Source organism: Vipera ursinii, assembly GCF_947247035.1.
Source record: "Vipera ursinii genome assembly, chromosome: 4".
Classification (NCBI taxonomy): Eukaryota; Metazoa; Chordata; class Lepidosauria; order Squamata; family Viperidae; genus Vipera; species Vipera ursinii.
This window is the reverse complement of record NC_139514.1, coordinates 7536682-7555839: the sequence shown is the minus strand read 5'-3', so window position 1 is coordinate 7555839 and position 19158 is coordinate 7536682. Positions and strand designations below refer to the sequence as shown.

General features: G+C 40.0%; 1 protein-coding gene across 1 annotated transcript in view; it reads left to right on the top strand.

Moving 5' to 3' along the window:
- DLG2 (discs large MAGUK scaffold protein 2) overlaps positions 1 to 19158 on the top strand; it is a gene marked incomplete at both ends in the record, with an annotated part of 1055326 nt that overhangs the window by 762878 nt on the left and 273290 nt on the right. Inside the window, one exon of the mRNA XM_083362102.1 lies at positions 7440 to 7490. Within this exon, the coding sequence (XP_083218228.1) occupies positions 7440 to 7490 (51 nt within the window). The remainder of the gene's footprint in view (positions 1 to 7439; positions 7491 to 19158) is intronic.

The following is a 19158-nucleotide window of genomic DNA, read 5'->3' as shown; positions in this document are numbered from 1 at the left end:
TTCTATTCTATTCTATTCTATTCTATTCTATTGCACTCCATTCCCTCTATTCTATTCTATTCTATTCTATTCTATTCTATTCTATTCTATTCTATTCTATTCTATTCTATTCTATTCTCCCCAATCTTCCTTTTTTTCTGCCCCGCAAAACCAGATCTGATCATCATTCCTTTAAACTAGCAGCATTTTGAATTGGAGAACATGCAAAATCTCTTGTATGAGCACTGAAAGAGTCAGATCATGTGTCATGTGGTGAGACCACCCATTGTTTAATTCTCAACCCACAAAAATAATTAAGTGAAGATTTTGGACCTGAAAAGGCTGTCCAGCCCAATGAAACATTTTACAGTTTTAAGCAGATTACAATCTGCAATTTAAAAAGAGATCTATGTGGAAGTATTGCACGAAAATAACAGATCTACTTGAAAAAAAAATTTTAAAAAAGGAAGGAGAGAGGGAGGGGGCGGAAGGAGGAAGGAAGGAAGGAAGGAAGGAAGGAAGGAAGGAAGGAAAATGAAGCAAAATAAAATAAAATAAATAAAATAATCATTCACTCAGTTGTTTTGAATATTAACCAATTTTGGAAACTCAAACCAAAACAATAATAGTAGTACAGGTCCAAATAAGATTAGTAAGGGTCCCTTCGTGCATTTTAAAACATTATCTGAGGAAATTTAGTAAAAAAAAAGAATCCCTAGTCCTTCCTTTCTCTAAACTAGCCATACCCAATTCGCACTTTTTCCAAGTCCAAAGATCTGTTTTATTTTTAGCATTGTAGGTCAGTTTGCTGTGCTTTGTGATCTGTGTTCACAAAGTACTCTGTGATAGCAGTTTTTACTTTGTATCACTGTTGTCCAGTTGGGGACTGGGGACATTCAGTTAGTTGCTCCTGTGGGAAGCCCCCCTCCCCTCCTAGAGAATGAAATACTTTGTGGAAATTAAAAGAGGCAGAATATTAAATTTCCCCTAAGGGAGAAAAACAACCTCAGACAGAAGCCTGAAGTCTTTAGAAGTGGAGATTTTGTAATCCATTCAGAAAGACTGGGCCTTCAGCTGCAGCCCCCACAGAAGGCCGAAGCTGATGGGATTAGAAAAAGTAGAAAAACAAAGACTCTTAAAATCTGCATTACCCCACCCAAATCCAAAGACAGGAGTGACCTTTCAGGCCCAATAAGAATTACCCAACACCTTTAGAATAGCAAAAGACACAAAGCGCAAGCACACTGCACAACACCCTGGAACATCTCAACTTCAAAGTCTCTCTCCTGGCTTGGAACTGGACCTGATTTTTATTCCAACACTCATTTTATGTCCCCAGTAGGAGCTGCAGTAAAGGACGAGAGCTCAGTCCTGCCGCACAGCAGCACTTGGGTCTCAAACGCAGGCTTGCTAACCTCTTGCCCACTTGAGCCACCGTGCTCTGGTGTACATGGTCAGTGGTGGGATTCAGACAACTTCGCACCACTTCGGCAGAACCGGTAGCTAATTTTTTGTTGGACCAGGCCCAGAATGGACTTCCGGAAGCAGCATCCACGCAGAGAACCGGTGGTTCACCTATTTCACGGGTAGGCAACCTTGGCTCTTTTATGACTCGTGGACTTCAACTCCCAGAATTCCTGAGCCAGCATGGCTCAGCATGGCTGGCTCAGGAATTCTGGAAGTTGAAGTCCACGAGTCATAAAAGAGCCAAGGTTGCCTACCCCTGACCTATTTGAGTCCCACCACTGTACATGGTAATTAGACTAAATGTATAATCTCCCCTGGCCTCTCCTTGTCTCTTTCACACACACTTATCCAGTGGTGGGATTCAAATACCTGAACAACCGGTTCTCTTATTGGATGCAGGCTTGGGCCTACGAGGCCTAGAATGGACTTCCAGAAGTGGCATCCATGCACTTCCGGTGGGCCATTCTAAGCCTGGGAGGCCTCCTCCAGGTCTCCGAGGCCTAGACTGGACTTCCGGAAGCAGTGTGCATTCAGCCGGTTCTCTGAACTCAGCAAAATTTAGCTACCGGTTTCTACCGAACCAGAGCAAATCGGCTGAATCCTACCACTGCACTTACCCCATAGGGAATTCACACAAGTTCTATTCAGGTGTTGCAAAAGAGATAGTCCTCTCCTCACACTATAGACAATAAACTACACCCTACTGAGAGGTCATCCTCATCTAATGATCATTACTGAGCCTGGAACTTTGGTCAGAAGTCATGCTGGTTATTAAGCAGGCCACTGTGAGGCCACACTCGGTTTTACCGTCTTTTTATGGCAAAGTGAATCAGACCATCGGTAAGCAAAAGCCAATTGTTAATTGAATCCATTGTCCCAGGTCGTTAAGTGAATCCATTGTCTGCAATGGGTGTTTTTCCTGGAAACTGGAAGCAACCACCAGTTTCTGACAAAAAAAATGTAAATTGTGGTCATGTAACTCTGGGATGCTGTAAATATCCATAACTACAGCCAGCTACCAAGTGTCTCAGATGTGATCATGTGACTGTATGTGGGGGGGCAGCAATTAGAATTTCAAATCCAGGCTAGAAAAGCGAGTTAGAGAGAAAGGAACGTAATATGTACTATGTAACACTGAATATATACTAGTAAGAAAAAGATTATTGAGCGATTAACTAATATATTGATTATGATAATGTAGAAATTAACTCTTATTGTTTTTTAAATACGTGAACCCAGACAATATGCTGTTTGCTAAATATTAAGAACGTTATTTTTAAAAAAACCCCAACCCTAATCGTAACTCTAAACCTAACCCTAACCCTAACCCTACAAAAATTAATAAAATATATACAGGGGGGAAAAACGTATTTCAAATCCAGGTTGTAAATAGCCCTGGGAGGTCCATCGTACATTGAGGTCTACCTCTACTTATACCATGGAGTCCAGAAAGCTTCTTCATGAATTGTGGGTGAAGGGAAGGAAGAAGTCACAGACTAAGAAACAATTTCTACATTAGGACAATGACATTGAATACAATCTGAGGAAGAAGATGTTAATAACACAATCAACTGGAAAACAAAATCACCAGCAACAGAAATGTTATATCCAGTGTTCCAAACTAAACTTGCTATATTGGACACTGAGTGTTCTATATGGAAGACTTAATTATATGTGAGAATTCCCTAAAGTCAGAAAATGGAAAACCAGATGGAATACAAAGTGAGTCAAACGTTTATGAAGGTGACGAGTAAATCCACTAAACACTGCAGAAGTGATTATGGCATTATTGAATTCTGGTAAACCAATTAGGTGGCTCTTATTTCTTATTACAGAAAAGATAATTGGCTTTGAAGAGGCCAGATTTGTCATCAAAACTATAATATATAGCTCCCAATGAAGGGAAAGAGATTAAAAAAGTTGGGGAGGAGGAGGAGGAAGAGGAGGAGGAGGAGGAGATAATATATCCATACAGATATATGCATACCATACTATCCTCTCATATTAATCGTGATCTAGTATTCACTAGTCAAGGAGAGAAGCAACCTAGAACTAAGGAGAAACTTCCTGACAGTTAGAACAATGGAACAACCTGCCTCCAGAAGCTGTGAATGCTCCAACACTGGAAGTATTTAAGAGGAGACTGGACAGCCATTTGTCTGAAATGGTATAGAGTTTCCTGCCTGAGCAGGGGGTCGGGCTAGATGACCTCCAAGTTCCCTTCCATTATTATTATTATTATTATTATTATTATTATTATTATTATTATTATTATTATTATTATTATTATTATTACTTCTGGGGAAAACAATATTATGCAAAGTGTAGAAAATGAGTAAGAAGTATGAGGAATGATTGTAAGTTACTTTTATTCAGTGTCATTGTGTTTTTGAGTGGTCATTAAACAAATGGTTGTAAATCAAGGATTGCTTGTATGAATCACGGCATTCGCACAATGGCATCACAGTGATGATAGTCTGGCTTACTGGCTATTGCTCGCTCATCATTTTAAGATTTAAGAGAGGCAACTTGAATGTTCTGGAGTCCAAAACCACGAACCTTAGCCACTGGCTGGGGCTCATGGGAACTGAAATCCAGAACATCCAGAGGGTACCAGATCTCTATCTCTACTATAAGACCATTGTCTAGATCAGCAGCCCTAACATTTTGGGTGCCAGGGTCCTGTTTCGTGGAGGGCGGTTTTTCCACAGACAAGGTGTGTTTGTGTTTTCACACACTACCTGGATCCCGTGTGTCCGTGGATGGGGCTTTGCTCAATTGTGCAACCCGGTTCCTAGTGGACCATGGACTGGTGCTAGTCTGTGGCCCAGGGGTTGGGGACTGCTGGTTTATATTGTTCAGCACAGCAGGTTTTAATACTGTTCTCTCCCCAAAATATGCATCTGAGCATTCCTAAGAATCTTATTTTTCATTTGCCTGTCCCAACTTCTTCGATTCCATCTCCTAGCCACTGAGGAAAAATCAAAGATATAAATACAGATTAGGTGAAACCTGGCTCAAAACGAGTAACTGTGAGAGGGACCTAGGAGTCCTAGTAGTGGACAATCACTTAACTATGAGCCAGCAATGTGCAGCAGCGGCCAAGAAAGCTAATACAATCCTGGGTTGCATAAACAGAGGCATAGAATCAAGTTAATGCAAAGTATTAGTACCGCTTTATAAAACCCTAGTAACACCACACCTGGAATACTGCAACCAATTTTGGTCACCATACTACAAAAAAGATGTTGAGATCTTGGAAAAAGACCAGAGAAGAGCAACTAAGATGATCAAAGGCTTGGAGACTAAAACATATGAAGAATGGCTGCAGGACTTGGGTTTGGCTAATCTCAAGAAAAGAAGAATAGGGGTGACATGATAGCAGTGTCCCAGTATTTGAGGGGCTGCCACAAAGAAGAGGGCGTCAAATTATTCTCCAAAGCACCAGAGGGCTGGACAAGAAACAGTGGTTGGAAGCTGATCAAAGAGAGAAGCAACCTGGAATTACGGAGAAACTTCCTGACAGTGAGGACAATTAGCCAGTGGAACAGCTGGCCTTCAGAAATCGTGGGCGCTCCATCACTGGAGGTTTTTAAGAAGAGACTGGACAGTCACTTGTCTGAGGAAGGGGGCTGGACTAGAAGACCTCCAAGGTCCCTTCCATCTCTATTCTGTTCTGTTCCGTTCCGTTCCATTCCATTCTATTCTATTCATCTCCTGTTCACCACTGTATCTTATGGTAACTCAGAAGCAAATTTATAAACAGTCACCACATGCCATTGGAAAAAAATGATCCCACAGAATAGCTTACTTTGAAAATGTCTTTTCTGTTTGTTTTTTTGTTCCTCCGTTTTCTTGCGTTAAGAATACTGCGCGGGCAATCCATGGGTTATATAAGCTCTCATTTTCATAATTCTGGCATTGTGCAAGGGGTCAGAACGATGCTGACCGCTCTTTTTGTGCAACTCTTGAGGACTGCTTATTAACACAAAGGAAAGCTGGCAGTATTGACGAAGCAAAAAAAAAAAAACACTCAATGAAGAGAGCTAGCAAGATAGAAGAGGACACTAAATACATTATCTGAAGCTTGTATTAAAATATAATTATAGCAATTTACATTAAGGTATTACGGACAATGGTACAGAGTCTTAGGTATGGACGGGATTACTGAGCTTTTAAACATGGAGAGAAGCCTCTTTCACCTGCTGCATTGTAGAAGCTTTATTCACTATCTAAGCTGGTCCCAGATCTCTCCGAACTGTTCTAATCCATTCCAAAATGAGTCTTTTTCACTAGATCTTTGAAACCATAGTCAAGTCTCAAAATGCGGATTAAAATGTAAATAATTGAACAACAACTAAACAGGGATAAGGCATTCAATGAAACTTCAAAAGGATTAAAGTTTACTTGTGTAGAACTTGGTAAAATAAAAAAATGGAATTTGTTCAGAGACATTTATTGTTAGGATGCTGAGCTTGTCAATCGGAAGGTCTGCAGTTTGGCGGGTCGAATCCCGAGTGCCACGTAGCAGAGTGAGCGCCTGTTACTCGTCCCAGCTTCTGCCAACCTAGCAGTTCGAAAGCACGTAAAAATGCAAGTAGAAAAATAGGGACCAATCCGGTGGGAAGGTAACAGCGTTCCGTGCGCCTTTGGTGTCTAGTCATGCCGGCCACATGACCACGGAGACGTCCTCGGACAAGCGCTGGCTCTTTGGCTTTGAAACGGAGATGAGCACCGGCCCCTAGAGTTGGAAACGACTAGCACGCATGTGCGGGGGAACCTTTACCTTTACCTTTAAAAGGTAAAATAGTCCCCCCCCACTTTTTGGGGTTAGGTAAGAAAGGTATCACCTTGCAAAAAAATTTATGCAGTTGCAAAGAATCAAGGCTGGCTTGATAACAGATAATGAATCAATCAATCAATCAATTAAAAAAGGCAAAGTCTTTTTCAGTCAAGCTCAGTTATTAGTGACTTCATGAATTACGACCACAGAATTTTTTATTTTTTTAAAAAAATTATTTAGCCTATAGCAGGGGTCTTCAAACTTGGCCTTTTTACGACTTGTAGACTTCAACTCCCAGAATTCCTCAGCCAGGCATGCTGGTTGATGAATTCTGGGAGTTGAAGTCCACAAGTGATGAAGGGGCCTTAGTTCCTCCATGCTGGCTGTGGAATTGTGGGAGTTGAAGTCCACAAGTCATGAAGGGGCCTTAGTTCCTCCATGCTGGCTGAGGAATTCTGGGAGTTGAAGTCCACAGGTCATAAAAGGGCCACAGGCCTATAGCCCTGTGACTTCCTGTTAGTCCCACATCCAAACCCGCTAGAAATTATTAGGAGAAGGGATTTAAAATAAAGGTAGTCCTTGACTTATGACCACAAGTGAGCCCAAGATTTCTGTTGCTAAGTGAGACAGTTGTTCAGGGAATTTTGCCCCACTTTATGAACTTTCTTGCTGCAGTTGTTAAGTGAATCACTGCAGCTGTTAACTTAGTATTACTTGGTTGTTAAAAGGAAGTGGGGGCTTCTCCATTTTGCTTGTCAGAAGGTCAGAAAAGGGGATCACGTGACCCTGGGACTCTGCAACCGTCACAAATATGAGTCAGTTGCAAAGCGTCTGAATTTTAATCACATGACCGGGGGTGTGTGCTACAATGGTCGTGAAAAACGGGGTATGAAAAACGGTCAGAAGTCACTATCTTCCGTGCCGTTGTAACTTCAAACGGTCTCTAAATGAAAGGTTGCTAAATCGAGGACTATTGTCCCGGTGTTTGACAGATGAGTTCTCATGGAGAGAGTTTTCCTGTTAACATAACTGCAAACCAGTTATGGATAAAACATTTCGTTGGTTTGAATGAGAAAGTCGCACTGACCTTTTAAAAAAATAAAATAAAATAAAATGTAACGCTATGCTTAATCACATTTGAAAGAACATTAACCCTCCGGAAAACATGTTTCCCACAGGTATTAATAGATTTTCTTTATATCATTTTTAGGTCAACGGTACCGAGATTGAATATGAATTTGAAGAAATTACACTGGAAAGGGTAAGTTAATTATGTTTCACCCTGGAGAGACATTGTCAGAAATACAAATAAAACAGCATGTTGGAAGGCACCCTTTATTACTACCATTTGAGGGGAAGTTACATTATTTAGAGGTGACAAAAGCCTACCAGTGAGGATTTATTACGGGTTCGAAATCTCAAAACTACATGGTGAATTGCAAGGCAGCTTTTCCTTTAAACAGCCCTTTTATTTTAAAATGATGACACTGTTAACTATGGTGGTTAAAAATTTATCAGCTGTTCTTTGTATTTCACGGCAATATTTCTGAATTTTGTTTTATTTTAACTAAAGGTCCATTCATAGGGAGGCATACGCAGGTAGTGCTGGACTTAAGACGGTAATGGAGTCTGCCCATCATTGCCATAAATCATAAGGGTTGTAATAGGGGTCGCCCACATGACCGACTTGATTTTGTGATCTTTTTGGCAGCAGTCGTTAAACAAATACCATGGTCATTAAATGAAACAATGGTTCCCTATGGGCCAGTTTGGGCAGAAACCACAAGTAAATGCCAGTTTTCAACAAAAGCATCATAAAACATGGTTATGTGACTGTGGGATGCCGCAAATGGCCATAAATAGGGGACCGGATACCATTAACCAAACATGCAGTCACATGACTAGAGGGGGCAGTCTTCAGAACTGTTGTAAGTACCCCCAGGGAGATAGGATACCAGTCATAAGTTGAGGACTAGTTGTGTAAGATGTATGTAGTGGCTATAGTCTCCCATTCTCTTCTTAAGCTGGATACTGAATTCATTCATTTTCTGCATTCAGAGGATACAGCGAACCATAAAATAACCAAATATATTGTCCTCAGTCGATCCACTAAACCACTACATGACTAGCAAAGGGTGAGGCTAATCAAGCTTAGGATATTATTCAGAAACATCTGCAAAACCCGTAACTCACTGGTTAAGCATGTGTGTGAACATCGCCAATAAATTAGTTGTCAAGGTTCTGGCTAAGGATCCCAATGAAGTAAATACACCAGTATCATTTAGATCTCTAATGCAAAACTTTATTGGGGACAGCATACCGGCACTAAAGAGTTGAAAACCAGCTCTGGCAGTATGACGGGAAACGATTATTAAAAGAGTAAAATTTCCCCTGCTCTCTCTGACAGTTTAGGACACATTGTCTAATTAATCCTCAGGCAGTTGTTATGAGACGAATGTCCACCACAACATCTTTTCGGTGACCTAGGTTCCCATCCGGATAGAATCCACCTGTGCATTCCAAACCTTTCCCTCCCCCCGCTCGCAACCGTAGGCAAGCTAGAAGCAGCATGGCGGTCCTAACGCAAGCAATCCTCATAGGTTGACATTCATTTTATCCAGTTTCTTCCCCCAAAAAGCAATTGTTTTCTTGGCTGCTCATCTCAAACCAGAGGGCTGATTTGGTGTAGTGGTTTAAGGCATCAGACTAGAAACCAGGTAACCCTGAGTTCTAGTCCCACCTTAGCGATGATGAAGCCAGCTGTGATCTTGGGCCAATCCCCACGGAGACATTTTCAATTTGCAATGGTGGCAAATATCTGCAGCTTGGGTGTTGTTGGTGGTGGGAGTGGGGTCTGTGCTGTCTCTGGTTGGCTGTGTGGTTGATGTGGATTCTGAGGGGTTTGTAGGCTGGTTGTAGGTCGATGTGTCCAACTCAACATACCCACTCCTGAAGCCCTTATAAGCAGAAGAACACTGACACTGGCTTCCCCTGAACTCCACTGCAGATGTTACCTAGCCTGGTCACGAAACGTTCGGAAACCAAAACCCAAGCTCAGAGAATGAACCTTCGCCCACATGTTGTCAATTTGTTGTGAATATTTCAGCCTCTTTGTTTTGCTTTTCTTGTTGGAAGCCGCCCTGAACTTGCTTCCAAAATACCTGGGCTTTGGGGTCTTAGAAGGTTAGAAGACCTTGCAATGACATTCTCTGTTTTTGCATGTCCGTATAGTAGACAGGTAATTCTCAACTTACGACCACAATTTGGGACCAGAATTTCTTTCTGCTAAGCAAGGTGGTTACGAAGTGGGTCGTGCCCAATTTGACCACCTTTTAGTCGGGGTTATTAAATGGATCGCTGCCGCTGTTAAGGGAATCACGGGACCGTTAGGCGATTCTGGCTTCCCTCATTGACTTTGCTTCTCAGAAGCTTGCTTGGGCAGGTCAGAAGAAGCGATCGCATGATCCTGGGAGGCTACAACTGGTGTAAATACATGTCAGTTGCCAAGCATCTGAATTTTAACCCCATGACCCTCCGAAAGGTGCTTTTTTTCAGGAGGCCACTAGACTTTCTTGTGTTTTTTTTTAAGAGATTTCACTTCTCATCCAAGAAGCCTCTTCAGCACTGACTGGATGGTGAAGGATGGAAGGATTTATACTCCTTGCAGACAGCTGGTCATTTGCATTCTTTTAGAAAGTTGTTGAGGCCACTTGGAGTTTGTCTGGGTCCTCAAGGTCCCCTGAGTGGTGCAGATGGTTGTGGAGCCTTCTTGGCTGCAGGATATTTTCTGCCCTGGGTCCCATCATTGTTGAAGACAGGCACACAGGCTATTGGGGATGAGTCTGTGTTGTCTGCATCTCACACTGAAGTGCAAATGGTCCCAGTAGTCTGCAAAGTTTTCTGGAAATCCGTTTATACTCCCACACCATTCAGAGGATGTTCATCCCAAAGCGCATAGCCACATGTGTATAGAGATTCTCAGTCATCCAGGTCATGGCTGTCCCAAAGGTGCTTTTTCAGGAGGCAACTGGACTTTCATGTTTTCCTTTGAAGATGTTTCACTTCTCATTCAAGAAGCTTTCTGGCTGAATGGTGAAGGATGGAAAGATTTATACTCCTTGCAGACAGCTGGTCATTTGCCTTCTTTTAAATCTCCATAGACATTTAATCCCATGACTGTGGGGATGCTGTGACAGAAATGCAAGGACCAGTTCTAAATAACCTTTTTTATTTTTGTTACAATGGTTGGTAAACGAATGATTATAATTCGAGGACCTGTACATAATCTGAGAATGTGCAAAGTCTCTAAAAGAGAAGCAATGCCCTGTGTGGGTCTATATTACTAACAGCATTTATATATCTATATATCTATATATCTATATATCTATATCTATATCTATATCTATATCTATATCATCTATATCTATATCTATATCTATATCTATATCTATCTATATCCATATCCATATCCATATCTATCTATCTATCTATCTATCTATCTATCTATCTATCTATCTATCTATCTATCTATCTATCTATTAAATGTTTGTTAAGCATTCAGAATACACTTGCTTAGTCCCAGACATGGGACAAATCTTATTTCCTGTTTCAGCCTAACCCAAGGCCATCTACAGGCAGTAGCCACAGCAGTGGCAGCTCATATTTATGTAAATGTTTTGGCTTGCTAACAAAGAATAAAGGGAGACCAATATGATCATTTCAAACTTATTTGTTTGACTGATGAGAACAAATAAGTTTGAAATGATCATATTGGTCTCCCTTTATTCTTTGTTAGCAAGCCAAAACATTTACATTTATTAGCAATTTGAATAATTTACACAAATAATGAGCTGTCATAAGTTGACTATATCCTGTGGATAAGCCTTGAGTCAGGCCAAAGCAGGAAAGAAAGAGTTAATTAGCAAGGTGCATTCAAAAAGCCTTGACAAATTCTTAACATATATATATATATATATATATATATATATATATATATATATATATATATATATATATATATATATATATATATATCCACATACAAACACCCGCGAAAACCTCAGAAAATATATATATATGTGTGTGTGTGTGTGTGTGTGTGTTTGTGTGTTTTGAAGTTGCCAATACTCACTTGATTATGAACTCCTTAAGAGTGGGTCTAACAGAATTATATTCCCATCACACTGTAAACGATTAAACAAGATTGACTAGAAGATCATCACAAAGAATAATGGGAAATGGCAGAGGACATTTCAGTCCCTGAGTTATTGGGGCATTTTTAATCATCCCTCTTTAATTAGAGTATCAAAAGGTCATTGAACAGCACACAAGCATCTCAAGATATTATTTTGGAATGCCAGATTGTTTTGAATGGATGCATGCTGTTATTCATTTATTTTGAATGAAGGCCAATATGATTTGTGCGCATCACTGCAGCTTGACCTGGCATAGATAATGGATTAGCCTTTGTGTTAACTTGCAAATGATAGAAAATGAGTGTTTGCTTGCAGCCTTCCATTTCTTAGCAAAACCCACAGCTGAAAAACAACCACAGGAGAAAATATCTCTTGCGTAGTTTGGAGATGTGGTCACTACCAGCTGTGAGTCACTCGCAGTAAAAATTCAATTAGGTTTATTGCCAGAGGAAGGGTGGTGAGAATTTTGTTTGTTTCTCTAATGAACCCATATGCAAAATATGCTATAAAGTACATTCATACTGCCATATAACACTGGGGACAACTCTGTGTCTCCTTCTAGAATAGGGGTGACAAATTGCCGCCCCGTGGGCCGGATGCGTCATGTGGAAGCCGCACACACCCCGTTACCGGCAATGGCAAAACAGTGCCGATACGTCACGTGACGTCGTGAGATTGACCTGTCTTGTTCTAGAACAGGGGTCTTCAAACTTGGCCCTTTTATGACTTGTGGACTTTGACTCCCAGAATTCCTCAGCCAGGAGGAAGTCATAAAAGGGCCAAGTTTGAAGACCGCTGTTCTAGAAAAACCTTAGGCCTCACATGAAGCCATCTGCAATTCAGGAGTGGCTCATTACAAGCAGACACAAAGTGATTTTTCTGCTAATGCTAGGAAATATGGGTTTTTTGGACAGAAGTATATCTGTGGTTCGCCAGCCTGTGCTTTGCAGTTGGAGAGGTTAATTTGTCACTGTAATTCCAAGGCGTCCAGCAAAACCATAACCATAATTCGTGACCTATAATGGAACAAAATGCTGCGCAGCTGCCTAATGAAATCCACACGGATCAATCAACTCCCAAATGCTCAGTCAGAATGTATCACTTCATTACCCTATGGACCAATAACATCTATAGAGAGGGTGATTTATAACAGAATAACAGAGTTGGAAGGGAGCTTGGAGGTCTTCTAGTCCAACCCCCTGCTCAGGCAGGAAACCCTATACCACTTCAGACAAATAAATGGCTGTCCAATCTTGTCTCAAAAACCTCCAGTGTTGGAGCACCCACAACTTCTGAAAGCAAGCCATTCCATTGATTGATTGCTCTCACTGTCAGGAAGTTTCTCCTTAGTTCTAGGTTGCTTCTCTCCTTGGTTACTTTCCATCTGTTGCTTCTTGTCCTGCCTTCGGGTGCTTTGGAGAATACGTTGGCCCACGCTTCTTTCTGACAGCTCTTTGTAAAAGAAGGATTAGCAGAACTTGTTTTTTTTTTTTGCAGTGGCTCAATAGCATAACATTCAACCTTATTGTTGTTCAGTCGCTAAGCTGTGTCTGACTTCACGACCCCATGGACCACAGCATGCCAGGCCCCCCTGTCCTCTATTGTCTCCTGGAGTTTGCCCAAATTCATGTATGTTCCTCTGCTGTCCCCTTCTCCTTTTGCCTTTCATCTTTCCCAACATAGGGTTTTTTCCCAAGGAGTCTTCTCTTCTCATTGGGTAGACAAAATATTTGAGCTTCAGCTTCAGTATCTGTCCTTCCAGAGGACAGTCAGGGTTGATTGACTGAGAATAGAATAGAATAGAATAGAATAGAATAGAATAGAATAGAATAGAATAGAATAGAATAGAATAGAATAGAATAGAATAGAATAGAATAGAATAGAATAGAATAGAATATGGGGAATGGAGTGCAATAGAATAGAATAGAATAGAATAGAATAGAATAGAATAGAATAGAATAGAATAGAATAGAATAGAATAGAATAGAATAGAATAGAATAGAATAGAATATGGGGAATGGAGTGCAATAGAATAGAATAGAATAGAATAGAATAGAATAGAATAGAATAGAATAGAATAGAATAGAATAGAATGGAATAGAATAGAATAGAATAGAATAGAATAGAATAGAATAGAATAGAATAGAATAGAATATGGGGAATGGAGTGCAATAGAATAGAATAGAATAGAATAGAATAGAATAGAATAGAATAGAATAGAATAGAATAGAATAGAATAGAATAGAATAGAATAGAATAGAATAGAATAGAATAGAATAGAATTGGAATAGAATAGAATAGAATAGAATAGAATAGAATAGAATAGAATAGAATAGAACAGGAATGGAATAGTAGAATAGAATAGAATAGAATAGAATAGAATAGAATAGAATAGAATAGAATAGAATAGAATAGAATAGAATAGAATAGAACAGAACAGGAATGGAATAGAATAGAATAGAATAGAATAGAATAGAATAGAATAGAATAGAATAGAATAGAATAGAATAGAATAGAATAGAATAGAATAGAATAGAATAGAATAGAATAGAATAGAATAGAATAGAATATGGGGAATGGAGTGCAATAGAATAGAATAGAATAGAATAGAATAGAATAGAATAGAATAGAATAGAATAGAATAGAATAGAATAGAATAGAATAGAATAGAATAGAATAGAATTGGAATAGAATAGAATAGAATAGAATAGAACAGAACAGAACAGGAATGGAATAGAATAGAATAGAATAGAATAGAATAGAATAGAATAGAATAGAATAGAATAGAATAGAATAGAATAGAATAGAATTGGAATAGAATAGAATAGAACAGAACAGAACAGAACAGAACAGAACAGAACAGAATAGAATAGAATAGAATAGAATAGAATAGAATAACAGAGTTGGAAGGGACCTTGGAGGTCATCTAGTCCAACCCCCCCACCCAAGCAGGAGGCCCTACACCATTTCTGACAGATGGCAGCCCAAGGCACTCTCAAGAGTCTTTTCCAGCACCACAATTCTTCTGCACTCAGCCTTCTTTATAGTTCAACGCTCACAGCCATGCATTGCTACTGGGGAAATCATAGCTTCCAACCTTCCACCTTCCACCTTTCAACTTTTCAACATTCAATCTAAGACCCAAGAAACATGGCGGCAAAAGGCAGAATACATTTCCCAGTTATACGTACATGTGGGACATGAGATATGTTTATGTTCATTTCACTCTGGTTTTCGCCAGTTGGGAGAGATAAGATAAATTCAAGCATCCCATCATCTAAACTGCAGTTGTTAGAATCTATAAAAATAGAGGATGGAGTAATTGTCTCCTTCAGTGCCAGATGGTCTAGCATATTGTACATTTAATTGATTGACATCAAACTCTCCTACATAATCTATGCTGAAACCTTATAGGTAGTTGCTCATGAATTAATCTCATTGGAATGAAGATCCAGCAAGAGCCAACAAAATAAAATAAAGGACTGGATGAAAACAATTCTTCTAATTTTTTTCCTCAACAATGGTAGGGGACCAAATCTCACAGAAAGACTTAAAAACTCTTCTTTAAATTCCTCTTCTAATCAGACTGTATGTGAAACTACTTGCAGCCAGAGGCGGTTGAAGGTGTGTGTGTGTGTCTTCCTTTGTTTGAAGGCTTGCCAGAAATGTGGGAGCATTTGGGGAAAATTTGGAGCAATTAAAGGGCAGTTTGAATTGCCAGCTGACTGCATTGCCTCTGTGCTGTGCCCTGGATCATCACTGTCTACTGAAACGTGTTGAAATTGAAAGTTAAACAATTAAATAGGCACAATCCCATTTATTAATTTAATTCTCACTAATATTGGATTTAATTCTCACTAACAGAGATGAAATGATAGAAAGTGTCAAACCTTGCAGGGAAGTGATTATGCAATATTGGAATTCAACATTCTGGAAGCGCAAGCAATAGAACACAGCCAAACTAGAGTCTTGGACTTTAAAAGAGCTAATTTCAATAAATTTAGAGAGACCTTGGGAAGAAGTCCATGGATGAGAATCCTAAAGGGGAAAACAACTCAAGAAGTTTGGGAAATTTTGAAAAGTGAGTTAATAAAGGCCCAGTCTAGCACAATACTAACAAAGAAGAAAAACAACAGCTCTCAAAAGAAACCAGCATGGCTGCATAAAGAACTCTCTGATAAACTGAAAGATAAAAAGGACAAGTATAAGAAGTGGAAAGAGGGGCACATAACTAAGGCAGAATATCAGCAAACAGCCTGTGCCTGCAAAGATGAAGTGAGGAAAGCTAAGGCTCAAAATGAACTAAGGCTTGCGACCAAAGTCAAAAATAACAAAAAATGCTTCTTTCAACATATAAAAAACAAGAAAAAAGTTAAGGAAATGATTGGTCCATTAGTGGGGGAAAGTGGCAAGAAGGTGACAAGCAATAGGGAGAAAGCAGAACTATTTAATTCGTTTTTTGCATCTGTCTTTACACAAAGGGAAAAAACAGTCCAACCTACCCAAACCAGTGCCATAAAAAACAGAATAGAAACGCAAGTTAAGATAGGCAAGAAAATAGTAAGTGAGCACATGTCCAGCCTAGATGAGTTCAAATCACCAGGACCAGATGGATTACACCCCAAAGTTCTCAAGGAACTGGCAGACGTGATTTCAGAACCACTGAACTATATTTTTCAAAGATCCTGGAGCACTAGGGAACTACCAGAGGACTGGTAGTTCCCATCTTCAAAAAAGGGGAAAAATAGATCCAGGAAATTACAGACCTATCAGCCTGACCTCAATACCTGGGAAGATTCTGGAAAAGATAATCAAACAACAAATCAGCAAACACCTGGATGCAAACAAAGTCATCACTAAAAGCCAACATGGGTTTGTCAAAAACAGGCCATGCCAGACAAATCTTATTGCATTCTTTGACCAAGTGACAAAACTAGTAGACCAAAGGAACGCTGTAGATATAATTTACTTGGACTTCAGTAAGGCATTTGATAAAGTAGATCACAACCTACTACTTGATAAGATAGAAAAATGTGGGTTATATAGCATCACCACCAGATTGATTCGTACCTGGCTGACCGGCCGTACTCAGCATGTGGTCCTCAATGGAACCGCATCTACATGGAAGGAAGTGTGTAGCGGGGTGCCCCAGGGCTCTCTTCTGGGCCCAGTGCTCTTCAATATCTTCATCAACGATTTGGATGAGGGGATAGATGGGGAACTCATCAAATTTGCAGATGACACCAAGCTGGCAGGAATAGCCAATACTCCAGAAGATAGGCTTAAGATACAGGAGGATCTGGACAGACTCGAACACTGGGCACTATCTAACAAAATGAAATTCAATGGTGAAAAAAGTAAGGTTTTGCATTTAGGCAGGAAAAATCAAATGCACAGGTATAGCATAGGTGGTACCTTGCTCAACAGTAGTAACTGTGAGAGGGATCTCGGAGTCCTAGTGGACAATCACTTCAATATGAGCCAGCAGTGTGCTGCAGCTGCCAAAAAAGCCAACACAGTGCTAGGCTGCATTAACCGAATGATAGAATCAAGATCACGTGAAGTACTAATAGCACTTTACAATGCCTTGGTAAGGCCACACCTAGAATACTGCATCCAGTTTTGGTCACCATGATGTAAAAAAGATGTTGAGACTCTAGAAAGGGTACAGAGAAGAGCAACAAAGATGATTGGGGGACTGGAGGCTAAAACATATAGGGAACGGTTGCTGGAATTGGGTATGTGTAGTTTAATGAAGAGAAGGGTGAGGGGTGACATGATAGCAGTGTTCCAATATCTCAGGGGCTGCCACAAAGAAGAGGGAGTCAAGCTATTCTCCAAAGCACCTGAAGGCAGGACAAGAAGCAACGGATGGAAACTAGTCAAGGAGAGAAGCAACCTGGAACTAAGGAGAAACTTCCCGACAGTTAGAACAATTAACCAGTGGAACAACCTGCCTCCAAAAGTGGTGAATGCTCCAACACTGAAAGTTTTTAAGAAGAGACTGGACAGCCATTTGTCTGAAATGGTATAGGGTTTCTTGCCTGAGCAGGGGGTTGGACTAGATGACCTCCAAGGTCCCTTCCAAATAATAATAATAATAATAATAATAATAATAATAATAATAATAATAATAATAATAATAATAATAATAATAATAATAATTAATTATTATTATTATTAATCAGAAGACATAATATAGGTAGTCCTTGTCTTACAACAATTCTTTTAATGATTGTTTGAAGTTACAATGGCACTGAAAAAGTGACTTATGACCATCTTTCACATTTAACGACTCTTGCACCATCCCCATAGTCACATGATCACAATTTGGACACTATCAACCAGCATCTATTTATGATGTTTGCTGTGTCCCGGGGTCATGTGATCCCTTTCTGACAAGCACATCTCATGGGGAAGCCAGAGTCACTTATCAACCGTGTTACTAACTTAACAACTGCAATAATTCACTTAACAGTTGTGGCGAGAAAGATCGTACAATGGGGCAAAAATCACGTAACTAATGCCTCACTTAGCGACAGAAATTTGGGGCTCGGTTGTGGTCATAAGTGAAGGACTACCTGTACACATCTAATTAATAATTTAATTTAATTTAATTTAATAATTTGATTTCTATACCACCCTTCTCCCGAAGGACTCAGGGCGGTGAACAGGGCAATACACAATAAAAATCGAATACAAAAATTAAAAAGCCATTAAACATCATGCCCATAAAATCAATACATATTAAAGTTAAAACTAGTTTTAAAAACCCAACCCCATCCCGTCATCAGGTATGGATTTGAAGAATTGCCATGACTAAAATGGCATGTTGTTGATCTACCACCTCTGTGGAAAAGAAGCAGTGTTAAAAAGTTGTTACAGGTAGTTTTCAACTTACTGCCACAAATGAGCCCCAAATTTATGTTCTTAAATTAAACATTTGTTTATTCGGTCTTGCCCTGTTTTATGACCTTTCTCGCAGCAGTTGTTGAGCGAATCGCTGCAGCTGATAAGTTAAGTAAGCCGGTTGTGAAGCGAATCTGGCTTCCCCATCGTCTTTGCTTGCCAGGAGGCCGCAAAAGGGGATCCCGTGACCTTGGGACACAGCAACGGTCATAAGTATGAACCGGCTGCCAAGTATCTGAATTTTGATCACACGATCATGGGGATAGCGCAAAGGTGTAACTGAAAAATGGACATACGTCACATCGGTGTCGTTGAAAGTTGAAACGCTCACTAAGTGAACTGTTGTAAGTCAAGGACTACTTCAGTTAAAAGTCCATAAGAGCTTCAGGTTTCTAAACATTGGACAGACTGATTTGGCTTGAGAGGTCCTTGGTGCTCTCTGAGCTTGGTTGTTACCTTGCAGACATTTCATTACCCAACCAGGTAATCTCATCAGTGCACTGGTGAGGTAAGGAAGCCTAAGAAAAAGATGCAGGAATGGGCCAAGCCTATTGTTAAGTCCAGGAGTAAGTGTTGTTTGAAAAGAAGGGAAGTCTTGTCTTTGAAATACATGGGATCTTGAAGTCCATAATGAGAAGAAGACTAGTTCTGCTGGGTCAGGCAAGTCCAGTTTTAGTCTATTCTGATTCTTATAGAAGAGAGTATTTGTAGCTCAGGAACTGTGGGGTCCTTGGTGCTCTCTGAGCTTGGTGGTTTAGAGTTTCTAGGACTAGGGGTGACATGACAGCAGTATTCCAAACCGTAAGGGGCTGCCACAAAGAAGAG